Source organism: Aquarana catesbeiana, linkage group LG05, assembly GCF_042186555.1.
Source record: "Aquarana catesbeiana isolate 2022-GZ linkage group LG05, ASM4218655v1, whole genome shotgun sequence".
NCBI classification, from domain to species: Eukaryota; Metazoa; Chordata; class Amphibia; order Anura; family Ranidae; genus Aquarana; species Aquarana catesbeiana.
In genome coordinates, this window is record NC_133328.1 from 578,278,208 (window position 1) to 578,305,428 (window position 27,221).

The following is a 27,221-nucleotide window of genomic DNA, read 5'->3' on the forward strand; positions in this document are numbered from 1 at the left end:
TATTATTTTTTTTTTACTAGTAATGGCGGCGATCTGCGATTTTTATCGTGACTGCGATATTGCGGTGGACATATCGGACACTTTTGACACTATTTTGGAACCAGTGACATTTATACAGCGATCCGTGCTATAAAATGCATTGATTACTGTATAAATGTCAATGGCAGGGAAGGGGTTAACACTAGGGGGCGATCATGGGGTTAACTATGTGTCCTAGAGAGTGATTCTAACTGTAGGGGAAGGGGACTCATAAGGGGAGAAGACCGATCGGTGTTCCTCTGTAATGGGAACACAGGGATTGGTCTCCTCTCACCTGACAGGACGTGGATCTGTGTGTTTACACACACAGATCCACGGTCCTGCTCGGTTAACGGGCAATCGCAGGTGCCCGGCAGACATCGTGCCCGCCGGGCAGGGGCATCGGGTCCCAAGTGATGCGGCGTGCGCTCCACAATGCAGGGAATCCCAGGACATCATATGACGCCCGCCCGGAGGGAGGAAGGGTTCCTGCGGGCATCATATTACTATACAGCGGTAGGGAAGTGATTAACACTGGGGAGACCCACTGACAGCTCAAAGAGCAGAGCCTGAAAGTATCGGTTTCAGGTATCTGTGCGTTTTCAGGAGTACCGATACATGTGCAAATACTCGGTATCGGTACAACCCTAGTTACTGCATTCCAGTATTAAGTTTACTGTTACAAGTTCATGTATCCCTCATCAGGAAGCAAAATGGGTGACAGATTCAGAAAAAAGGAAAGATCTAAAGCTGAATTATGTGCTCCATTAAATGTACAACTGGGCAACTTGTGAATCCATAATGCTCATCCCCACCTTCATTTTAGGCCTCATGGCTGAAAAAAAAAAAAAAAAAAAAATCTAAAAAATTACCCATTTTTCAAAATAAGTGGTAATGCAGTGTTTCTTGGATAGCTGCAGAACATTCACACTGTGTACATTCAAGATTAAAAAAATGTCTCAAGGCAGATCAGAACGTTGTAGGCATAGGTCTAGAGATACATTTTTTTTTTTTACCATTTAATGCAGTTTAGTCCAACATGGGGCAGAGGAATTTAGGATATTCTTAAAGCAGGATTCCGGCCTTAAAAAAAAAAAAAATTAAAGTCAGCAGCTACAAACACTGTAGCTGCTGACTTTAAATAAGTACTTGCCTGTCCTGGGTCCCCGCGATGTCGGCTGCCCGAGGCCGACCCGTCCCTCGAGTCCCGGCACCGCCATCTTAGGTAAGGGAAACAGGCAGTGGAGCCTTGCGGCTCCACTGCCAGTTTTCTGCGGCGCTCTGTGAATGGCTCCTTGGTGTTCTGGGAACACACACAGTTCCCAGAAGACAACGGGGCTGCTCACCGAGGAGCAGAACACGCCACAGAAAAGGAAGAGGCAGATTAGGAAGACTGCCTAGCAACAAGGGTTTAGGTAAGTTTAAATTTTATTTTTTTTTTCAAATGTTTTTTTTTTAATTCTTTTTAGGATTTTTGGTGAATTTGTTTTTTCAGGGTGGCCCTCCACTTTAAAATGTCAAGTTATACTGCCACCTAGAGTTTGGGACACCAACCAAACAAGGCAAAATACTTCAGCCACCGTGTAACCCCTCTACCCATCAGGTCTCAGTTTTGTGAGCAAGTCCAAGAAACAGAAGGGTGGGACTTGTATCCTTTAATGGACTCCAAAAAAAATATCTTACAGTAGGAACAAGAAACTTATTTTCTTTTTATCTTTCACTGAGGGACACAGGAATTTAGGATATTCTGAAATTGTTGGGCAAGTCACTGAGGGATCCACTGATCACGGGTGCAATGCTTTGCAAGCTCCTGTGAAAAATGCAAATATGGGTACAACTATTATTTTTTAAGGTGAACTTAGACTTTAGAAGTAGAAGGTAGGGCAATTAAAACATCCACACAAGGAAGGGAAGGCGGGATGATGGTTTATCAAAAACCAAACTGGTGCAGACCACCACCAGAACCCGGAAAGGACAAGAGAACATACTGTACCCTGCTTTACCAGTTACCGATAATATGATTTTAAAAGATCAAGTAAAAACTACCCCTGAAGGTAGTAACCTGCTCCTCTGGGAAAGGAGTAGGAATCCAAATGGTATTACTAGGAAATTCCTTTGTTAGGAGGAGGGGAGAAGTTAAGGAGAATTTCTTCAGAAAGTTCCAATAAGACATGTGGATTTTCCCTCAAAGGGGAATTTTGGAACAGGGCCCCAGTGAATCCAGCATGTTGACTTCCAGCAATGGATACTTCTCTCCGAAGAGGAAAAGAATAGCACTCAAGTGTTTAAAACTCTGTAAATGTAAAGATCATACATTCAGGAGAACTCAGAAAGTCATACCGTGGCTATAGGAAAGATAAAAGTAGCCACAAACACAAAAAGTGCTATTTAGAGTAGGGGTAGGCCATCTGACCAGTAACAAGAGACGTTATCAAACCTTTCCAGAGGTGAAGGTATTGCAACACCCAAGGCAATAGCTGTCCAGCCAAGGTCAGGTCAAAACACCATCCCACAAAAAAGAGTCGACTGACAACTCGGGAACTATATGAACTGGAAGACGAGATTCGAGGACTAATGTTTGTGCATACACGTATTAGAGGGGCCCTTCCCCTACAAGAGGAAGAACAGTAACACTTTTTAGTCCCAAGAGACAATCCTGGTGTCTTTCTCCATTTTAAGGATTCGGATCTCTGGGCAAAAGTAAAAAAATGAGTTGTGAGACCATACAAGGAGGATATATCCTAGCAATTTCACAACGCTTGCAGGAGGAAGACTGGAAAGGGTCTGGTACACATATGGAAGAGAAGGAGTGTAAATGGTGCCCTCTCCTACCACACATTTGATGTGAGCCACCCCATTCGGCACTACTGTCTCTGACTGCTAGTCGGCTGAAATTCTGTCATTTCACTACTGTGCTGCTCAATGGACCAGGCTTGGACATGAGGAAGCAAAGCCCTGCTTCTACCCAGTGCAAAATAAGGCAGGTACGTCAATAATGAGAAAAGATCAGCTTCAGGGAGACCACAGGCAGTACTGGTGAAAAGTTCTTTGCCTGCCCTTTTTGGGCCCAGCCTGCAGAGTTCATTATCTCTAAAGCAGAAGTCTCCAAACTAGGGCTCTTTGCTTGCTTTTATCCGGCCCTTGGGGTGCCATTTTATCCACCGATACCAACATTGGGGCATAACTCCCCCCACTGACACCAATGAAGGGGCACAATTCCTCCCACTGACACCAAAGATGGGGCACAATTCCTTGCAATGACGCCAGTGATGGGGCACAATTCCTTGCAATGACGCCAATGAAATGGGTGCATTTTCTGAGCTAATGACCAGGCCTCATCTTCTCATCGCATGTGCCAAATAGGTCTTTATTTGGATTTAGTGAGCCAGAGAGCAAATACTGTAATGGCCGCAGACAGCCACGATCACAGGCACTGGAATAAATTCAATCTTCTACTGTAGGAGACGAAGTTGCTGGGGTGATACTGATTTTTGTTTTACGTTAACCTTTACATATCTTCTAATAAAACTAAAGTGGAAAAAAATATTTTCCTGCTGTGATTTGCATGCGTTTTCTGTCAGAACACAAACATATCAGACTATTCTTTTTTTAAACTTTCAAGTTGTTGCTTGTTTGCATAATCTTGCTGTTGGCAAAACAAGACCGGTTTACATTTAAAACGATTAGTACATCCTGCTGTAAAGTATTTCATGCTGGGAGCCTGGGCTTATCACTAGCAGGAAGGTATAATATACATTTCTACAGCATCTCACATCAGAGCTGATTAGATCTTAAATGTAATTTATTAAAGTGGTTGTAAAGGTAAAAGGTTTTGTTTTTACCTTAATGCATTTTCTGTATTATGGTAAAAAACCTTTTAATAGTAGCACACCCCCCAGCCCCCCCTAAATACTCACCTGAGCCTAGTCTGGATCCAGTGCTGTGCAGGTCTGCAGCAGCTCTTCTCCCCTCTCCCAGCTCTTACAGGCTTAGCTGAGAGTAGGAGCCATTGGTTCATGCTGCTGTCAGTCAAAACCTGTGAGCAGGGGGAGGGGGCAGGCCACGTTGGGCTGTGTGTCTGAATAGATGGGGCGAGCCCCGACAGGAAGCGGAGGAGTGGGGGAGGAGCCAGGAGTACCAGCAAGGGACCCCAGAAGAAGAGGATCAGGGCTTCTCTGTGCAAAGTGTCCCACTGAACGTTTCCCCTCTTTTCCTCTTCTGGTGCCAATCAAACATTTTGAATTTTCACTCACTTTGTCTCCATGATAATGGATACCAATACAAATAGAGATGTAGCTGAATTGCCTGAACAGGGACACGGACAGCAAAGAGAACCTTATCTATCCACATCTAAAAATAAAATGGTGGGATTATTGGGTTTAGATATACTTTAACAACTGGTGACACACTAAGGCTTGACATTCCAACCAATTCCTGATGAACTGAACAAAGTTTGCGCAGTAGGTGGCCCCCGTTGGCCCCCTTCTACCCACAATCCTTTGATTAGAAAAATTGAAAGAGCCAGCCAAAAAAAACGGCTGAACAGAGGCCACATCCAAACAGAAGCAGCTGCTGTTCAGTCATTCTGAAAGCTGCTGCTGGTGGCTGTCAGAATGTAATAGCCCAGCAGGGGGTTTATCCTACTGCCTCATATAGCATTGATCGATGGATCAGTTTATGGCCAGCTTAAAGAATATGAGTATCCAACATTTAAAATTCCTAAAAGGTGCCTTCTGTACCATGTACTTGTATGAAAAGAGTATCTTGTTCTCTTTTATTGCTTCCGTCGTGTGAAATCCCTGGTGTTCCTGCCAGTCCCTCTGCATTCCCATCAAGAACTGACCACACTAGGCATGACAGCACAGCATGGTCAGTTCTCTAGCTGTGCTGGAAACTCAGCCTGTTGTTCTCCAATGATCAGACTTGTCCTGACTCCCCATACCTGCACAGCCATTTACTGGGAAGACCAATGTGCTGTTGTTTCTTCACCCTCACATCACTATGCAATTAATCGTTTACATATATTTTAGGTCTCCAAATTACCCTGGAAAAGTTGTTGTTTCACAGAAGAAATGGTTGTTCTGGAATAGACTGAGGACTATGCTATTTGATCCCCATAGTCTTCGGCAGACTTGTTCCATGCGAAGACCAATAACCTACAGCAGCCAAACCGGATTGAACACCAGCTTGAATAACGTAAGCTGAAATCAAATTGCAGTCTTTGTCTTATGTGCCTTGCATATCGTATCTGCCTTAAACAAAATGTGCAGGAAAGGAACAGTAATAGCTTTTCAGGATGGTGGTGAAAAGCTTGCCAATGTCTATTCTTTGTTGTTCATGGCATCAATACAGAAAGTTTATGGCAATATAAAATGAGGCAGAAAAGCAGGACACACACAGTGCTGTATAGTGCAGTCCATTCACAGTGTCTGCAACATCCATTACTTGTCATCAATGCTACAAAACCTCATATATTGGTTGTCTGGCCAACTTGTAGAGTACAGATACCTGCTCCCATAGTCCATCTACTCAAGAAGTAAGCAGAGCCAGACAATTGTGGGAGGAACGTGTTCTACATGAAAGTCCAAAAACATGGACATTTAGGTCAATTTCATCTACAGGACAGTCATTGTCAATGCTCTTCTGCTGGGGGAAGAAACAGAAATGATGGGATATCATGATAGACGAATGCAAAATGCACAGGGAAGGTGGACAAATGTAAAAGTTTGTCCTGAGCCATTTGAATCACTACCATCTTTTCTGCCATAGCAGGTTGGGGGTGTTGTTGGCAAGAGCTCCATTTAAGCGTTATGCACAGAGCAGTTCCGATTATCATCTTTTTGGGTCCCCCGCCGGCAGTCCTGATTCCTCCCCTCCTGCCGAGTGCCTCCAATAGCAAGCCTCTTACCTCTTTGCCCCGCTCTCTCCTCCATTGGCTCACCGGCTGTGATAAACAGCAGCAGGAGCCAATGGCTTCCACTGCTGTGTGAGCCAATGAGAAGAGTGAGAGACCTGGGACAGTCACTGCTCTCATGAACATGGCTGAATCGAGATGGGGCTCAGGTAAGTATAAGGGGGACTGGGGGGAGCTGCACCCAGAAGGTTTTTTACCTTTAAGACACAGAATGCATTAAGGTAAAAAACCTACCTTTAAAATCACTAACTATACTTCTCTTAAAATGACAATGTAATTTTGTCCATCCAGGCCAAAGTGAAAGTGACTGCCAATAGCCTACAAACCCCAAGCAAGATTTACTCACCGCCTCCCTGCCTTGATGAAGCCCTTGGTCTGCTGCTTTGATGGACTGGGGGTTATGGGTATCTAGGTAGTGTGGATAGGGGAGTACACCTTGCGGGGGGGGCTGTCAGGAGGTAATTTGCCCTAAATGGGCAGGTGAAAGCATCTCTTCAAAGCCAACAACCATCTGACAAATCAAAATGCATTTTGCTGCATTGTACGGCAAAATCTATAGACATGGCAACAGCAGCCACAGGCCTATTCAATCCAATGCACTGGATTGCAGTGTGCCTATATCGCCAGTGAGGAGATGACAGCTGAAATGCCAACATAATCATTAAGTAAAGCCGGCACTGCATGAGAACATATCAGCTAATGTAACGGTACTGTCACTGTCAGGCGGCGTTGTGCGAGAGAGATCCCGCTAAATTCGCCTTTCTAACACAACAGTAGGATTTAGCTCAATCTGTTACAAACAATGCTTGCTGTAAATAGAGTCACATTAGCTGCTATAGTCTCATGCAGTGCCAGCTTTACCCAATGACAGCCCTGACTTTTCAGCACACACCCCCCCACCAGCAATAGCTGTCAATGACTTGGTCGCAAGAGTATTTTCAGTCGCCATAGCGACTGGGAATTATCCAGCACTAAGATGCATACATGAAATACAACCCACTTACTTAAAGCAGAACTTCAATTTTTTTCATCTTTCCATCTATTAAATCCTCTGCCCTTGTTGTTTTAACTTTGGATAGTAAAACATTTTTTTTCTGCCAGTAAATACCTTATACAGCCCACTTCCTATTTCTTGTCTGGAAAAAAAGCCTAGACTTATAACATCATGCACAGCTCTCTCACTCTTGTGAGAGTTTGCCAGGAAGAGAGGGGGGATGAGTCATAAAAGGGCCAATGAGAGCTGCAGAGCTGGAGGCGTGCCTCTGTGTAAATCCAGGAAGTGAACAGGCAGCAGCTTCAGCTGCCCACAATTAAAATGATTGCAGCCAGACTCAGTGGAGGGAGATTTCTGCAGCATATTTGGCAAGTACAGAATCACAGTATATATAAAATAATATGCAAAGTGGTTGGAGGGAAGCTTCAGAATGGCAACGATGGTTTTATGTACAAATTATGTGAGCAAACTGCAGTTCCTCCTTAAAGGGGTTGTAAATCCTTGTGCATTTTCACCTTAATGCATCCTATGCATTAAAGGTGAAAAAACATCTGGCAGTGACCGGCCCCCCAGCCCCCCCCCCCCCCACGTTTTACTTACCTGAGCCCCGTATTTCCTGGCTCTTGATTAGATAGATTGATAGCAGTGCAGCCATTGGCTCCCGCTGCCGTCAATCAAATCCAATGACGCTGGCGACGGGGGGCGGGGCCGAGTCCAGCATTCGTTTCTATGGACGCCGATTACTGGACCCGGGAGCACGCCCGCAAGGTAACCCCCTGGGAGAGCGCTTCTCCTAAGGAGGTTAACTGATGCAAGGAGGAGCCGCGAGAGCCGCCGAGGGACCCCGGAAGAGGACAATCGGGGCCACTCTGTGCAAAACGAGCTGCACAGTGGCGGTAAGTATGACATGTTTGTTATTTTAATTTAAAACAAAAAAAAATGAAGGCTTACAATCACTTTAAGCTCAAACATTTTACAATCTAAAGACTGTACTGTCAAATTGTAAGCTGTATGGTGAGCTTTAGTTTTTCTTCATTCAGGCATAGATATGGTGACCTTTACCCCTTTTCTGACCGCCTAACGCATATATGCGGCAGCAAAAGGGTGGGCTTTAATGCCCACATACTGCACATACAGTATGCACTGCTGGGCGGTTGATGTGCGCTCCCAGCACAAAGACCAAACTGAAAGATAGCTCTTGGTCCCTGTTAATGATCACTAGCTGGTGGGGCCAGTTCCCGATCATTTGACCGCTGTGACAGCCAATCACATGATCAGCCGATCTTTCCTGTCCACCAGCGTTCAGATCTTTTTAACTGGATGCCGGGTGGGAAGGGGCTAACAAACCTTTCTACAATGCAGGAAAGAAATTCCCAAACACAATGCAGAGCCCTTGCTGTTACTCACAACCTGATGTATTAAAGTGCAAGTACGCAAAGCCTTCTGACAGCCAGCAGATATAAACTTACCTTGTAGGCTGAAAATGGCCGGTGATACATCAAGCACCAAAAAAGAATATATACAAGCACAGATCAGCAGGCCCACCAACCCACAGGTGAAAAGCTCACAGGAATCAGATTTCAGTGGATCACATAGAATTCAGGATTATTGTAAACTGAGCAGACTTCTGACTTTAACACCGTTGCTGTGTTTTCTGGATAGCATTTTTAGTCCACTGGCTGGAGCAGCTCTGTAATGAACAAAGATGGTATATATACAGATACATTTTAGCCTCTTACCCACAGTCCGGAGCTGGACACCATCTACAGTCTGGATCAGCAACAAGCCACCTCCTGAGCATGAACTCCTCATATTTCTCCATCAATAAGTCATCGTTCAATATTAAACGGATGTCATAAGGGTTAAAGCGTTCAGAGCACTCGGGGCAGCTGATATTGACCCTACTCTCTGAGATTTCTATCCGTAAGTACTGACGCAAGCAGTCCGCACATGACCTGTGGTGACAGGTCATGATTTCTGGAAAGCGGTCCTTGGAATGCCGTAAAAGGCACAGGGGGCACTCCATGAAGTCTCCACTCTGTTTACTAGCACAGGCTGAGCCATTGTCTGAGGAGTTCACAGATGCGGAGAATATGGAATTTTTATCAGTGCACATCTCTGAGTGAATACTTTCAATACTCGCAATCCCATCAACGCCACCGGTTGAATCCCTTGATTTGCGCTTGGGGTCTTTTTTCTTGCGGAAGATAGAACCCCAAGGCATTCTCCTCTTCTTTGGTGCCTTTTTAACTGGAGGAAGGCTAACGGAGGAAGTCGATGACTGTAGGTCCCGATCCGAACCCATTTGTCGATGCAAACTCATCTCTACCAAGCCGCAAATAAATTTCTTATCGTGTGCGCAAAGCACATATCATAGTTCCAAGCTGTACCAGCAGCCCCGGGCAAAGTAACGCTGATGGACGCTATATCTGATTTATTGTATTTCCTGGTTCCTTCTGGATGAGGTGGTATGGTCCAGTGCAAGTTATTCTGCAAAGGCAAAAAAAAAAAACAAGTTAGAGAAGTACAACTATGAAATAAGAACGCTTCAATTTGAAACAAAAAATTATCATATAAAAATTCAGAAAAATAAAAATGAAATCACACTTCCTGGTCTCCTGCAAAGCCATGTCACAAGAACAGAGTCCAAAGGATTTTTTTTTCTCAAGTAAAACAAACAATTCCTATAGAGACTGTTTCTGTTCAAGTCTTCTATAAATGAGCGTACTTAGTAGAGGTAATGATTAGTACCATCCCAATTAATAAAGTACATAGTTCAAGAACAGTCACATACCAGTAACTGCTGCCAGTTGGGAAGTTATTCGCTGACCATTGCAGCTATATATAAATAATTCACAATTACAGTAGTCTAATAAAAAAAAAAAAAAAACATCCGAGTACAAATGTTCATTAAGTAAAGAAGTGGTACAGTGACAGTCCCTCTTGTGTTTTTGTTACATATATTCTAAAAACAGTGCCGCAGTTCACATATTGTGCATTCATAAAGTATTCAGCCCCCCTTACTTTTTTCAATGTTGTTACACTGCACACTGATAATACAGTTGTTTAAATCCATTTTATTTTTCTCAACGAGATGTTTCTACACTTCGATTAGAGTCCACGTGTGGTAAATTAAATTGATTGGACACGATTTGGAAAGGCACACATCTCTATAAAAGGCCTCACAGCTAACAATGCATACTGCTTCCGAGTAAAAGCCATGAGGTCAAAAGGAACTGCCTGCAGAGCTCAGAGACAGGATTATTGCAAGGCACAGATCTGGGGAAGGCTACAAAAATGTCTGCTTCCCAAGAGCCTCCATTATTTACAAATGGAAGAAGTTTGGCACAGGGATTCTTTCAAGAGCTGATCACCCGGCCAAACTGAGCAATTGGGGGAGAAGGGCCTTAGTGAGAGAGAGACCAAGAACCCAATGGTGACTTTGACTGAGCTTCAGAGATCCTGTGTGGAGAGAGGACAAATTTCCAGAAGGACAACCATCACTGCAGCCCTCCACTGATCTGGACTTTATAGCAGAGTGGCTAGACTAGCGGTCGCCAAACAGTGGTCCAAGAAAATTTTGGTGGTTCCCAGGGGTTCTACCACAAATCAACATTGTGACGGATCTATACTGCCCAAATGTTGTTTCCAATGCATGCTGACAGTCAATAGTGTCAGCGTGCATGGATACCCAATACCTCCTCTGTAGTTCTGGTTCCTGTGAACTCAGAGGGAGGCGCCAGGAGTAGTGCAGAGAGCAGGAGGTGAATCAGGGGGGCTTCCAATGGCAGCGCTGATCACAGACTGTGGGAGGGAGCACAGAGCTTGAGCACAAGCTGGATAAGGATGCAAGATCCAATGATGAGTCTGGGTAAGGCAGAAGTGTGATGCAGAGTGCGGGGGGGGGGGGGGGGGGAGCGGGAGCAGAGACCTGGAAGCATTGCATGTATAAGGCAACAGTGTGATACAGCGGCGGGTAGGGGGTTGGGGGAGCGGGAACAGAGACCTGGAGCACTGCGTGTATAAAGCGGCAGTGTGATGCAGAGTGCGTGTGTGTGTGTGCGTGGGGGGTATTAGCAGAGACCCGGAGCATTGCGTGTATACGGCAGAAGTGTGATGTAGAGTGCAGGGCGGGGCAGAGAGCTGGAGCACTGCGTGTATAAGGCGGCAGTGTGATGCGGAGTGCGTGTGTGCGTGTGGGGGGGGGTATTAGCAGAGACCCGGAGCATTGCGTGTATATGGCAGCAGTGTGATGTAGAGTGCAGGGCGGGGCAGAGAGCTGGAGCACTGTGTGTAGAAGGCATGTAAAATTCATGCTAGTGGTCCACGGGATACAAAATTGTGAGTTTAGTGGTATGTGAGGTCCGAAATGGTGCAAAACACATGAAAGCCCGCTGAAAGGACCAGCTCAATGACGTCAGCCAACAGCAGACTTTAGCCCGCTGTCGGCTGAATAAAAGGTCACAGGCATGCAGAACTAAGCGCACGCCTTTATCCTACAAAAATTCACTTTTTAAATTCATAATAGATTTTTTTTTTCTTTTATGACATTAGCACCGGTACTGCACAGACTGCCTCGTGTGAGGACTTCTTGAATAAATACATACATGAAGCTTGGTTTTTATTTACCCGAGAACATTCCTAACCATTCTTGAGAAAATGAAACTGGAAAAAGTGAGGTGATCGGCGTGAAGTAAAAGTGTTCGGTTTGTCTCTTTTGATCAGAGATCAAAACTAGTTTCTGTAATATACACAGGAAACTGAACGGAGACACACGTAGGTGCCACTTGCAGCAACAGGAGGGAAATGAGTGTAAAGTAATGTGGGAATTTGAAAAACAAATTTTATCTAGAACTTAGCATGTAGGCAGCGCATTAAAAAAAGGCAAACAGAAGCTACTTCAGAAAACCACAATAAACAGTTTTCCTGAGAAACTTTCAAGCTGATAATATATATGACTATGACAAGGGAAACCAACACACCCTGCTCAATGGACTCCACAGAACTTCTAGCCGTCTGCCCCCTTTTCAGAGTGGACCTACCTCCCACGGGGGGCGGGGGGGGGGGGGGGACACAGGTGACTGTGTCCGCAGCTCTCTGCTCACGGTGGTCTGAAAACCGAGGATTAACGGTGTGTGATCGCTCAGTTCTCGGTGTTGGAGCCGGTGGGGGATAGATGTAGCATCAAATCGATGCTGCATCCACCTAGGTAAGTAAGATTGTGGGAAAAAAAATTACATACATCTCTTTTAAAGTGTCACTAAACCCAAATCATAAAAAAAACTATCAGTAAATGGTATATTATTAAAAATCCTGGCTGTCCTGCCACCTTCTGTTCAAGCCCCTAATTCAGCTGAAGATTTTGCAGCTGTGGTGGCAACTCTGCACATGCTCAGTTTTCACTGAGTTTCTATGCTGAGCAGTTCCTCCAATCACATCTGAGTTGCCCATGTGACTATAGAGTCACACATATGGACATGTACACAGTGGTAAATGACAGACCACTCACTCCCTCCCTCCTCCTCCATGCACAGTTAAACACAATTCGGTATTACATGTAGATTAATGATGTCTTCACCCCCCCCTCTTATTCTAGGACACAGGATGGAGGGGTGTGACACAGTCTGAGACTGGCAGAAATGTTATTTCCACAAAATAATAAAGATTTGATTTCAAATATATAACTGCATGCCAATTTAAAACAGTTTATTGATATTTATTTTTACTCTGTATTCCAAAGGCTGATTTTATTTTCAACATGTGATCAGCAGGCAGGCTGGGAAAGAGCTGTATCATGTGACAGCTGTATATCGATTAGGAAAAAGGGTAATTTTTTCTTCCATTAAAATAAAATACAGTTCCATCATCCACACACAGAAACAGAAGGGGCATTGTAAATTAAACAGTGTGGGTTTAGCATAACTTTAATTAAAAGTTTCATCATGCCTTTGGAAAGCTTTCAACAAGCTTCAAGCAGCATTCTCTAAGCTTTTAAAGTGCCCTTTGGCACCTGTTTGTTAAACAAAGATCCTAATGGGAGTGCTGATTGTCACTTAAAACAAGCTGCTAGCAAGCTTCAGCAGGTTTTCAACAAGCTTTAAGAAGCACTGAAGCCTGCTAGCAGCTTAAAAAGTGGCAGTCAGCATTTCCATTAGGATCTGCATTCAACATTTACAAACTAGAGCTGAACGGAACCTTAACCGCATCAAATGCTTTGTAAAAGCTTGTTGTTCACACTGCTCTTTTACAAGCAGAAGCCTGTGTGAATCTGTCCTCCCCATCTCCACACTTCTGGGAAGGCTTTCCTGCAGATTGTGGGAATTTCTGCCCATTCTGCCAAATTAGCCATTGTTTTCTTTGTGCCCTGTTCACGCCACACATGTGCAGTGGGTGGCATGCAAAAAAAAAAAAAGTGTCTGGGTGGCATGGTCTCCACCAAAGGGGAGGGTTTAGGTTTGCCCTGTTTTGGTATTATGTACTTTAATATATTTATTAATTAATATATATATTACAAGATTCTGAAGTTAAAAAAAAAAAAAAAAAAAGTGTATAACTTTTTACAAACATATTTGGTATCGGTTTCCTTTTCATATGAAAACTCGGCATTTCACAGAAATGGAAACGGAACACATTTTACTGTAAATACACATCTGCCTCTTGCATAAGCACCTTGTATGTCTGAGATCATCTTTACTGGAAGAGTCTTGTTTCTGAACAGTTATACCTTTACCACCGTCTACTTTCACTTGCAGTTTACAGTTCATGGCACAATCATGTCCTACAGATGACTGCTGTACCACCAGAGAAACCCCATCCTACAATAACAGACACCACAACACAAATAGCACAGTATACACAAACCTTACTGATCGCTTCCAAAGGTTTAGAAAATGCAAACCATCCAATATAACTATTGGTTGAAGTTCTTGACGACTAAATGCGAGGCATTCAAACTCATATCTTTAGAAAAATGTAAAATTCATTTCCACACCATATTTCCATTATTTCTAGCCTACCCATATTAAAGTGGACCTTAAGTCATTTTTTTCATCTTTCCATCTATTAAATCTTCTGCCCTTGTTGTTTTACCTTTGGATAGTAAAACATTATTTTTCTGCCAGGAAATACCTTATACAGCCCACTTCCTGTCTCTTGTCTGGTCATTAGCCTAGGCTTATGACATCATGTACATCTCTCTCTCACTCTCCTGAGAGTTTGCCAGGAAGGAGGGGGGGGTCATAAGAGGGCCAATGAGAGCTGCAGGGCTGAAGGTGTGTGTCTGTGTAAATCCAATAAGTGAACAAGCAGCAGCTTCAGCAGTTAAAATGATTGCAGCCAGACTCAGTGGAGGGAGATTTGTGCAGCATAATTGGCAAGTACAGAATCACAGTATATATAAAATAATATGCAAAGTGGTTGGGAGGGAGGGAAGCTTAAGAAAGGCAAAGATGTTTTTATTACAACTTATGTGAGAAGACTGCAGTTCCTCTTTAATCTGAATGATCTTGATGTTGGTAAACTTACTGTGTGAAGACCCCATACATTTATTTAATAGAATTCTGTGACACGTAGTCACTACGCCCTGTGGGCAGGCACTGCTGTGTCACACATTTCACAGAGCCTGCCTTCTGATCTACAGAGGTGCTGAGAGGAGGAGGTTCATGAGGCGGAGTCAGTTCTGGAAACACTGCTTGCGGGCCGCAAGGTACCATGGGATATGTAGTCCTTACAAATGGAGAGTAAACAGCAGAGGAGACGTTGCAAAGCATGCAAGGAATCCAGAAAGGTGTGGAAAGAGATGACCAGCAGACAGGCAGAACTCACAACATGAAAGGAGATTTTTCAAGTACTTTTATATTGGATTGTCAAATAGAACACATTTTTGTAATGCTGATGTTATAAAAAATGAAAGTGTATGATGTGACCATAGATCTCCAACAACAAGATAGACTCTGCAGTCTCTCCTAACTGGCTGTGAAGATTTACATAAGACTAGTGTTTGCTTCTAAATATACTGTTATTCTAGTTCCAAGAGGTATTAATCCCAAAAGCAAACAATTATTATATTACAGCTTACCATTTTCTTTTTTGAGGTTTTCTTTCCTTTATTTTTACCTGGTGATTATGACAGTAAGGCTCCATTCACACAGACGTTTTGAATTGCAGACAGAATTGCCACAATTCCAAAACGCCCAGGTGTAAATGATAAATCGCACAACGCACATTTCAGATGCCAGTCATTTGATTGGCACCTAAAAATGCGGGGTGTTTCTGCCGTGACTTTTGCACTGCAACAGCGGCAAACAGCATCGCGTGAAGCATGTTACCCAAAAGAAGCTCCTGAACTTCTTTTTGGGGCGACTAGCCTCGCGCGATGCGGTTTGCCACAATTTGTCGCGGCAGAACCGTAACCGCATTTTTAGGTGCCAATCAAATGCCTGGCATCTGAAATGTGCATTGTGTGTGATTTGTCATTCACACCTGGGCGTTTTGAAATCGACCACAAATCTGCCCGCGACTCAAAACATCCATGTCTGAATGGAGCCTTATGGCCCATACACACAATGCGAATATCGTACGTAAACTGTTATCCGAGGAAGAATCGTACGATTTTCGGATTGTGTGTACACTACTTTCGAGAGCCGATCACGACAGTTCATCCGATATTATTCGACTGGATAAGCATGAAAATTTTCCTCGTACAATACCAGATCGTACGATTTTCGTTTCATCAGTATAGCTGTCGACCGAAAATACATTACAACACATGACATCACTTCCGATTTTTTTTTTGTGTCGTACGAGAATTCATGACTTTATTTACCTATTCAATTTCTACTTGCGATTATTAAGCAAAAAAGGTTGTACGATCTGTCGTACGATATTCAGATCATGTGTATGGGCCATTAGTCTGTTGTTTTTCAAAAGAACAAGCTGTCCTGCAGATGGAGCCGTTGCAGGGTTGAGGCAAACTATTAACTACTGACATGAGCGCTCACAATGATCAGCTTTTTTGTAAAACCTTCATCCCAAAAGGAAAAACTGTTTGCTGTAACTGATTATAAATGGTTGGCTGGAGTTTGGCTTCAGTCTGTTAGTGTCTCAAAATCTGATAGTACATCCAACACCCCCTCCCGACTGATAATGCTGCTTGTCCAAAGGTGCATCCAGAGTGCGGGTATTCTAATACAGGAGGCGTCTTACTGGCCAGATTACCAGGTGAAAACAGAGGGGAAAAGCCTAAAAAAAGAAAATACAGCCACCACATTTAATGATTGGTAAGCTGCAATATATTACATTTTGGGCTTAAAACTACTTTCAGATTTACAGAATGACAACCCTTCCTGAGAAATCATTTACAAAGCTTTTGGTCTCCAGTACTCGATCTACTGTTCAGAAATGCGAATTGTCTGATCTTGTCCTTACATGTCATAGCTGATCAGGTACACCGGACACTGTAAGGAAAGGGATGGTCAGCACTCAGGCTGACAATCCAAAATAGTATTCCTTTATTAAATAAAGGTACAGAGCTACAGCCTACGCGTTTCAGATGTTAGTCCTTAGTTATGGCACTCGGGACACTGTCCCTCTGTTCTTCTGTATCCCAAGCCATGTCACTGTCTCTCTTCCTGGACAGCCTGTGCACATGGAGCGCAATATAAATAAAGACAAGCCAAAGAAAGAGAAGAAATTCTACTGAATACCATCATCACATTTTACCCATATACAGATATAACAGAGGACATTTCAAAGCTATTTTAATGCATTAATCAAATGTACATTGATATTTTGGTTGTTCCTCTTTAAAGAGTTTTTTTTTTTTTTTTTTTTTGTAGCATTTTACTGGAAGCGGTTCATGTTGCAGCAACAGGGGACTCTGAACTTTTGTACTTTTAGTTACTGTTTCCGAAGAAGTTTGAAAACAACTTGCATTGCATATTCAAAAACACACACAATCATCTTACACGAGCATAGAGGCCTGGTGTGTCCATGCAAAACTGACCCAAGGCAGATCATAGACTAAGATAATTGTACACAGTTCTGTATATACAGTATCTCACAAAAGTGAGTACACCCTTCACATTTTTGTAAATATTTTATTATATCTTTTCAAGTGACAACACTGAAGAAATGACACTTTGCTACAATGTAAAGTAGTGAGTGTACAGCTTGTATACCAGCGTAAATTTGTTGTCCCCTCAAAATAACTCAACACACAGCCATTAATGTCTAAACCGCTGGCAACAAAAGTGAGTACACCCCTAAGTGAAAATGTTCAAATTGGGCCCAAAGTGTCAAAATTTTGTGTGGCCACCATTATTTTCCAGCACTGCCTTAACCCTTTTGGACATGGAGTTCACTAGAGCTTCACAGGTTGCCACTGGAGTCCTCTTCCACTCCTCCATGACGACATCACAGAGCTGGTGGATGTTAGAGACCTTGGGCTCCTCCATCTTCCATTTGAGGATGCTTCACAAATGCTCAATAGGGTTTAGGTCTTGAGACATGCTTGGCCCGTCCATCACCTTTACCCTCATCTTCTTTAGCAAGGCAGTGGTCGTCTTGGAGGTGTTTTTGGGGTCGTTATGTTGGAATACTGCCCTGTGGCCCAGTCTCCGAAGGGAGGGGATCATGCTCTGATTCAGTATGTCACAGTACATGTTGGAATTCATGGTTCCCTCAAAGAACTGTAGCTCCCCAGTGCTGGCAGCACTCATGCAGCCCCAGACCATGACACTCCCACCACCATGCTTGACTGTAGGGCAAGACACATTTGTCTTTGTACTCCTCACCTGGCTGCCGCCACACACGCTTGACACCATCTGAACCAAATAAGTTTATCTTGGTCTCATCAGACCACAGGACATGGTTCCAGTAATCCATCCTCTTAGTCTGCTTGTCTTCAGCAAACTGTTTGCGGGCTTTCTTGTGCATCATCTTTAGAAGAGGCTTCCTTCTGGGACGACAGCCATGCAGACCAATCTGATGCAGTGTGTGATGTATGGTCTGAGCACTGACAGGCTGACCCCCCACCCCTTCAACCTCTGCAGCAATGCTGGCAGCACTCATATGTCTATTTCCCAAAGACAACCTCTGGATAGGACGCCGAGCACGTGCACTCAACTTCTTTGGTCGACCATGGCGAGGCCTGTTCTGAGTGGAACCTGTCCTGTTAAACCGCTGTATGGTCTTGGCCACCGTGCTGCAGCTCAGTTTCAGGGTCTTGGCAATCTGCTTATAGGCTAGGCCATCTTTATGTAGAGCAATAAATTCTTTTTTTCAGATCCTCAGAGCGTTCTTTGCCATGAGGTGCCATGTTGAACTTCCAGGGACCAGTATGAGAGAGAGTGAGAGCGATAACACCAAATTTAACACACCTGCTCCCCATTCACACCTGAGATCTTGTAACAATAACAAGTCACATGACACCGGGGAGGAAAAATGGCTAATTGGGCCCAATTTGGACATTTTCACTTAGGGGTGTACTCACTTTTGTTGCCAGCAGTTTAGACATTAATGGCTGTGTGTTGAGTTATTTTGAGGGGACAGCAAAATTACACTGTTATACAAGCTACAAACAGTTACAAAAATGTGAGGGGTGTACTCACTTTTGTGAGATACTGTAGGACAGGGGTCCCCAACCCCTGGGCCGCGGCCCGGAGGCGGTCCGTGACCTGTTGAGGGCCAGACCATGGGGCGGGAGATTGGCAAGACACACTGCAGATCAAAAACTTTCTAGTTTCTTCCTTTCCACAAGAGCCGGTCTTCCCCGAAATGGCGGCAGAGACCAAATCACCAGTGCTGACCCCGGTCCTCTAGCGGTGACTCTGACGATACAACAGCAGCACGGAGGTCTCATAATGGACCATGCAGGAGACACCCTGCAGTCAGGCCACTCAACACCATCCGCTCAGAGCGGCTAAAAATGAAGAGCTACTGTATTCAATTGCCATACAGTAGGGGGTGAACGGTGGACGAGCGAGTGAAGCTCCGCCTCCTGTCAATAAGTGGTGGCTGCTCTCCTCCTTCTCCTCCAGGGCACAACAAACACATGGATGCAGGAGCCTGTGCAGTAATCCACTTACTGATAGCGTTTCCATAGAAGTCTCTGTGCAGTCAAACGTCTCTGCTACAGATCATTAGCAAAGAGGTTTGACTGCACAGAAATTCCTGTTAAAACCCTATCAGTGAGTGGCAACAGTATCACCCAGCCCCCACATCCACAACAATGACAGCGGTCCCTGGAAAAACTGGCCGCACGATACCGGTCCCTGGCCCCGAAAAGGTTGAGGACCGCTGCTATAGGAGACCCACAAAACAGTCTGCTCAATGCTGTATATGTGAGTTCAGCAGAGCTTATTTAAAAAGGATTTTCACTTCTTCATTTCAAATATTAATATAATTGAGATTTATTGCCTTATCACACGGACGATCCGGGATGGATAGGCAGTCGCATTCAGCGGCAGCACAATGCTTGACATAGCAGCACTCTATGCTATAGCTGGATACAAGTCATTAAAGTGGTTGTAAAGGGTCACGATTTTCTTTGCATGAAGATAAAAAACCTTCTGTGTGCAGCAGTCCCCCACTGGGCTGCTGCACACAGAAGGGCTGGGCTCCCCTCTCGATCCAGCGATGTCCACGAGAGTCATGGCTCTCTGGGGACTAGCACTCCCAATTGGCTTTAGGCGGCAGTGGGAGCTATTGGCTCCCATTGCTGTCAATCACAGCCAGTGAGCCAATCAGAAGACGGAGGGGGCAGGGCCGAGCCACGGCTCTGTGCATGAATAGACACACAACGCTGCGGTTAAGAGCACGACTGCTTGGGTGCCCCTAGAACAAGCTGCTTGCTGTGGGGGCACCCGGCAGGAGAGAGGGGCCAGGAGCGCCAGTGGGGGACCCAAGAAGAGAAGGATCTGGGTTGCTCTGTGCAAAACCACTGCACAGAGCAGGTAAGTATAACATGTTTGTTATTTTAATGTAAAAAAACAAAACAAAAAAGGGTTTAGTAACCATTTAAAGGGGCCAATCAGCACTGTCCAGACAGAGGGGCAGGGGTCATGCAGCCTCATAGGACAGTCAGAGTAGAATGAAAACTCCTCCTACAAGCTGTAACTAGACACTGATAGAAGTCACAAGACTGCTATATACTGCTGATGAGAAAAGGTATTTAGCCGTTCATATTTACTAAAATAATTGCATTTCCATGTACTGTGGGAGACCAGATATAGTGAATGCAGGGTCCTGGGTTTAGTAACACTGTGGCCAGAAATACCATGTGTGTCCAAGGCCAGTTAAAGTCCCTAAATCATATGAAACCGCACAGATAGTCGTACATGAATGTACCACACATATCCCAAAACACAAAAATCTCCTGGCAGGATCAAAAAATAACAAAAAAACAAAAAACACTGCACAGCTTTTCATCTTGTGAAACTGCATGTACATTTGTTTTGTGAATGGGGGCAAAATCAAGTGGTATCGGGCTATTTTCTCTCCAGGCTGAATGTTATCCTTTCATACAGAATACTTTGCAAAAAAGTATATATTTCCAATGATCGTCAGCTCCATCTAGTGGCCAAAATGCCACATTGTCATGATTCACTGTATGATTAAGAATTCGACCTAGAGAGAAATTAGGCTAATATTCGATGATGTTCTCACTTGCACAAAAAAAAAAAATGAACATGCAGTTTTATGAACTGAAATGGTTTATAACTAGTACAGATTTCGGGTAAAGGGTTTAACAGAAAAATGTTTTCAATGAATTTGAAGTGATACATCAGTGAAAAGATCTGTTCTGACTAGGCTTTAACGTAGCACTAAAAACACAAAGCTGGATTTCAAATAATCACAGGAGTAACGCAAAATCCAACGCACATTTTACCAGAATGCGTGGTACCCCTCAAACTGCAGTGCTATTCTTTTTAAAATGTTTAAAATTACTGGCAGTGCACCAAAATCATCATCTCTATTTTCTGTGAGTTAAGGTAAGGTTCAATATGACTGTCCTTTCCCGAATATAACATACATATATGGTAAATAATCGCAATGCACGGTGTGATTGGATCCTCAGAGTTCAGATATTGTTCTCTGGAAAAGGTATGTAAATAAAGTTCTCCAGAAGGAGGAAGGATTTGGGGGTTTTTTACACAGATGGCAGCGCTTTGCATGCTGACCAGATCTACCAGTTCGGTGAGGAAAAAGCAGACATCTATCCTGCCGAGCAATTACCTGGAAGACTGCCTATCAGTGAGTCAGCACTCCAATGTGGGAGGCTCAGATGGAGTCTGCAGAACAGCTAAGGCCATTACTTCTCTATCCTTTCACTGCAGCCTTACCTCCCATTAATGTGTGCTGATCATCGTACACCCGCTGACAGCTGCCTGCAAGTGGATTTCAATCTTATTATTACATCACAGCAAAAGCAGCCTGAGCAAGAAAAAAAAAACAAAAACAAAAAAAAAAAAAACAAACACACTTCTCTGAGAGCTTGTGTGTGCAAGCTACCCATGTATAACAGTGGTGTATTGATCTGCTGATAGCTGTATAAATTACACCCAGCAGGCCATGGATAGGAGGGAATAGAAGAATGGAGATCACATTATAGAAAATACTATATAGATGGGAGAATGGCCAAGGGTGAACAAAAGAAAAACTTCCAAGGTGGTGTGATCTACCTTCTCGTTACATGTCAGTACATCCACCTACCAGCCCAAAGGTAAGTGGTTTCCATTCAAAGATGGAGGAGCCAAATCATTCCATAACCACTGCTCTTCTTCAAAAAGCTCCTTCATACAAACATAGAATTGTTAAGTTTATCGTTTTAAATATACTAAATATTTTACCAAAATCTGGATTGAATGGTGTGAGGGTCCACACTTATACAATAAGGCCCCTTTCACATGGGCGCCCTCTGCTCCATCTCAGCAGAGGAACCTAGACTGATCCTGTGCTGAGTGAATTGGACTGGAAATAGATGTCACACATAGGGGACATTTGTGTCCATTCAAATTGTTCCTCTGTTATGGAGAAAAAAGGGACCCATGCAATCCCTATGGGTGGACGGATAGTAAGAGGACGTTTGTTTGTCTATATCTCCCCACATCCGGTGAAGTCAGTAAATGCAGTCTTGGACGCCAAGTATTAGCAAGCTGTTCTGTCTGACGAACTTGAACAGACCCAGATGTGGGTGGATATAGGCGGAGTTGTGTCCACTTACATCTAGCCACCCATAGTGATACATTGCAGTCTATTTGGACTAATGGACGTAATTGGTGCCTTTCACCGCATGCAATAATACATTGAGTGTTTTTATACACATTTTATTATATATATATGTTTATTCCTTATACAAAGTCAGGGAGAGACATGGAGAAAGATTATATCTTCCATAACCTAAAACTTTACTGAAGGATCAGTAAATAAAAAAAATACATTTATATATCCCGTATCAATCCGTGTATAACACACACCTTCGTTTTAAGAGGGAAGTTTCAATAAAAGAAACATATTTTAAATAAAGAACTTTCAAACAAAATAAGGGTCATAGCATATCAATGCACCCTACTCAGTGCCCATCTGCAACCACTAAATTGCACATCAGTGCACCCTCTACTCAGTGCCCATTGCTGCCTTTAAACTGCCCAACAATGTAGCCTGTTCACTGCTCATCTGCAGCCTCGCCAGTGTTGGATTACACAGAGCCACGATCTCCTGTGTACTCTGCGCTCAGTCACTCACAGCCACGCCTCCTGGTCCTGCTCATATGATAGACAGAACAGTGGCCCAATGTGGGGCCAGGAGGCGTGGCTGTGTGTGACTGAGCGCCAGGATACACAGGAGATCACGGCTCTGTGCAATCCAGCGGCGCTCGCTACGTCCCTTTCCTCAGAGACATCAGGAATTGGCGTATAACACACACACACACACACACAATTTCCCCCTGAGTGAGGGATCACTCCGCTGATCCCCGCTGAGCAGGCGGATGACAAGATCATCTCCACTCACTGTGCAGAGCAGAGACGGACACAGTCCCGCTTCTCCTCTATGGGAAAAATGGGGAAAAATTGACCGCCTGTCCGTTTTCTTTCGATCATATCCGATCCGCCAGGCGGATGGAAAATAGGACCACCATCCATCTGGATTTTGCGGACAGGATCAGATCGGATAGTGGCGGATGTCAGCGGAAATGTCACCGCTGACATTCGCCACTCTAGGTGTGAACGGAAGGTCCGATCAGGTCCACCTGAAAAACTGACAGGCAGACCTGATCAGACAGCCTGTGTGAAAGGACTAGCTGTTTACACTGCAAGTGCGCTGCACTTTGAAAAGCTTCGCATGCTCCTTTGACTTGTAATGAAAGGTGCCTATTTGGCGTAGTTTTTTTAAAAAGGCATATTCCATGGTAAGTCAATGGGAACGCATCACAAGTGCATCAGTGTGAAAGGGCCCTTAAAATAAAATGCATTTATCCTTTTCACCTCTTTCCTGTGACCTAACCTAATCCACCTTCCACAGATGCATACCTACCTCAGTCTCATGGCTGCGGTTTGTTTACATCCAGGGGTGCAGGTCCCGTCTACATATTAGTCTCCCCCCCCCCCCCATAGACCTCTATGGAGTTGTGACCCAAGGCTGGAGACAATCAAATCTATAATTCTGCACTGCATAGCCAAGACAGTGAAAACACATGGTGCTAGATATACCCAGGACAGCTCTGAATTTATGAAAACAATCATCTGGTTTTAAAGAACAGATAAATACTTTAATGATAAATTTAGCAGACCAAAAGAGCAAACAAGAGACGTTGCTTTTTAGGGTTTCCATAGACATAAAGCAGTAAATTGTGGATGGAATCATAGAAAGAGTCCAGATAAGCTGGGGAGAGAAAAGAGAAAATGTACAGCAAAAGTCAGTGACTCTATGGTTACATCAGATCCCCGTCCTGCCAGGATATGCTCAGTGTACAGGCAGTCCACCCTCCCACACATCACAGGACGCTCACTGCTTACCTACAAAGACATCGCTCTTCAGGCAAATGGGAAACGGAGACTTTCTGTAATGGGAGTGTTCATGGAATACATCACTGCTTCCCGTACACCATTCACATCAATGATTGTCAGTGGGATGAAGTTCCCTAATTTCACTAAGGGCAATTCTGATAGAAATGTACTGCTGTCATTCAGCACGATCTATAGATGTTCCTGAAAGAGAAGCTGCTGGGCTTTTTAAACTTTTATCACTTACACAATAAATAAAGAGGAACTATACTCTTTTGTGTGTGTGTACGTGCGAAAGAGTTCATCCCCCAGTAGATATAAAAGACACAGATTAAAGGGAAAGTGCAGTCTTCACTGAGCAGAGAGTCACCGGCAACTCAAGTCATGAACTTTCCATTATGTTTAATAAAAGTGGGCTGCAGTGCAGTGGCAGCTGGTGCACCATCAGTCGTGGGGAGGCAGACAGACCTGACTACAGATCGCCACCCCCCCCCCCCATCGCTTCAGCCCGGCACTGCATGCTATTGACAACACCACCCACCCCCGTCGCCCGCCCGCACTGCATCAGCCCAGCACTTAGACCATGCGGATCACAGCTGTGGCTTCCCCCGTCTGTTTGCTGGCCGTTGCTTCTCCTCCTGGCCAATAGGGTCTCAGGACCGGCTTCCCGATTGGCCGGGAAGACATTAGCGAATATTAATTTGCTAATGTTACACAACAGGGTGGGCTTGTGCCCTGAGACCGCCCTTTTTTAGGCAAATTAAAGCCTCCGGCTATAATCATGAGCTTCTAAAATAAAAAATCCGTAGAAATCCATGCGTCCGGAGCCCTGCATGTAGATTAGGGGGCTGGGTGCATGGATTAGGGGGGCGGCGCCCGTGCGCCCCTAATGGGCAACCGCCACTGCTGCCATGCCCTAAAATACAGTTTTGACTGACACAACCCATTAGAAAAGCATCTTCCGCATAAGTCTAATCTCCCCAATACCACCAAAAAATTTTTGATGTAGGTATCTGCGTGTGATTGGTTACAGCATCTTGCAATCTCCTATATAGCAGCACCTAGGTTGAGAGAGAAGAATCGGGCCAATCAGGCGCCCTGAATGCAAATGCACTGACATGAAACATGCTGATAGAAGTAGAGTGGGCAAAGGTATGCGTACTGGGAGGACTGACATTATGTAAATACTGTATACATGTTCAAAAAGGGGCAAACATAGTTCATTACATATGCATGCTGCACTACCTGTTTGTGCTTTGCGAATGCTCTTTTTTTTCTCTACAAGCCAAAAGTTGGCTGATTCCTGGTGAACAGGCCTCTTGCCTCAAACTCCAACCATGCTCAATGACAACCAGAGAGCACATGATCTAGGCTGCCTAGGCTTTTAGGTCACATGAGAAGGCAGAAAGAGGTACTTGAAGAGTAACACACGTAGACAGGTCCTCTTTACATTACAGATAAATGTGAGAATGTGTGCTTTTACTGGATTAGAGGTGAAGATTATTTCCAGGGGAAACAAGCTTGTTGAGGAGAGAATAGGCCAAGCACACAAACGGATTCATCTACTAGAAATGAAACATAATAAAATCTAAGACAATGACCTTTAAAACAAATATGTGTCTACTCTTACTGGAATTTTTCAAAGTACATAAACACAGGCCAATATCAGGGCTGGATCCAGCAGTCACAACCTTGGCAAAAACTACCCAGAGTCACCGAGGATTCACTACACAGTTCTCAGGAAAAAAGAAACGAATCACTGCAGAAAACCTGCTTCTTCCCTATATATTGCCAATAAAGCATCACGGTAAACTGTCCTAAACTTAGACAATAAAAACCGCACACGAAAAAAAAAAAAAAAAAAAAAAAATTATTAGTATAAGTGAGCTTAAAGAGGAACTGCAGTCTGCTCACATAATTTGTAATAAAAACATCTTTGCCATTCTGAAGCTTCCCTCCAAGCACTTTGCAAATTATTTTATATATACTGTGATTCTGTACTTGCCAAATATGTTGCAGAAATCTCCCTCCAAACTCTAGCAATAAACACCAAACCGAGCATGTGCAGAGTGCCTCCTAGGGCTCTGTTCTATCAGCAGATGGATTGGGGACAGTAAAAGGGGAGGATCAGAAAAGACAGATTCAAACAGCCTTGTGACAGACCCAGCCAGGACAGGGGCTTTTGGAGGGGACTGCAGGCTAGCCTCTTGCCTACTGACTATGGGCTGTGGCATTTGAAGGGGCTCAATTTTTGGGAGGTGTGTGCCTGGGGGACCTTTGGAGTAGTTTTACTTAGGATTGAAGTCCATGTCTCCCTAAAACACACAGACTCTGGGAACTGGAGGACCCAGACACAGATTTGGGGGCTATATGTCCAAACCAGCATTGACTGCTTCAAACCAGCTCAAAACAACCTGATGCTGGGGTCCCCTCTATATTCTGTTTATTAAGGTGTCATGTGTTTATTGTGTCTTTCCGATTATGTGCCACCAAGGTGTGAATACCCATTGTTAATTGAGTCATCTATTGTTTCTGTCTGTTGGCTAATCCCCTTGGAGGTTCCTTATATGATGAGATTAGTCTTGTGTCAACTTTACCTCGTTATCTAACCATTGTGTGAGGTTTTAGGTGATATTTGGTTTTATTGTCATGTGGTGACTGTCTGACTTTTGAAGCGTATAAAAAAGCCTTCAGGCTTCACAGTCAGCTTCCTACTGCGCATGCTTGAGTCGTGTGGCGCTTTTTGAATGGTCCCATCGTCTTCTGGGACACATACAGGTTCCACAAGGCCACTGGGGGGGGGCAGATAAAACAGTGGAAGTGGTGTACCTGGCCACGGCGACATGGGACGAAAGTCCTGAAGAAAACCTGCCAAAAAGGTATGAAAAACGGGGGGGGGGGGGGGGGTGTTCTTTTGTTTGAGACTGAGTTCTCTTTTTGCCTGGTACTTACACTGTTGCTTGTTTTATTCCAGGAAAATTACTTTGTGCCTAGTTCCACATTCTCTGAAGGAAACGTATAGCAATTGAGCAAGGATGCTTTGTCACTCTGCAGGAAGAAATATCTTGAAAAGGAAAAAAACCTTAAAAAATGAATTGTGTAACTTTTTCTGTGTAATTGCAAGAGATCCTCTAATAGTTTCAATGGCCTAACAGTAGCTGTAGAGACAGGATGACATTTATGTGAACTTGTATTATAAAAAAAAAAAAAAAAAAAAAAGGAACTTTTCACAGAATAGCAACCAGACGTTATTTTCTAAACGGTTCTGACTGGCAACTTCTTAGCATTTCCT

The 27,221-nt window shown here is 44.0% G+C and overlaps 1 protein-coding gene across 4 annotated transcripts in view; it reads right to left on the reverse strand.

Moving 5' to 3' along the window:
- Window positions 1-27,221, reverse strand: part of RNF19A (ring finger protein 19A, RBR E3 ubiquitin protein ligase) — a 139,179-nt gene that overhangs the window by 34,950 nt on the left and 77,008 nt on the right. For 3 of the 4 annotated variants that reach the window (XM_073632039.1, XM_073632040.1, XM_073632041.1), the window contains one exon: window positions 8,666-9,416. In XM_073632039.1, the coding sequence (XP_073488140.1) occupies window positions 8,666-9,249 (584 nt within the window). In that variant the 5' untranslated portion in view covers window positions 9,250-9,416. Of the gene's footprint in view, window positions 1-8,665; window positions 9,417-23,941; window positions 24,095-27,221 lie in introns of those variants that run through there. The other variant, XM_073632042.1, reaches the window with a different exon arrangement.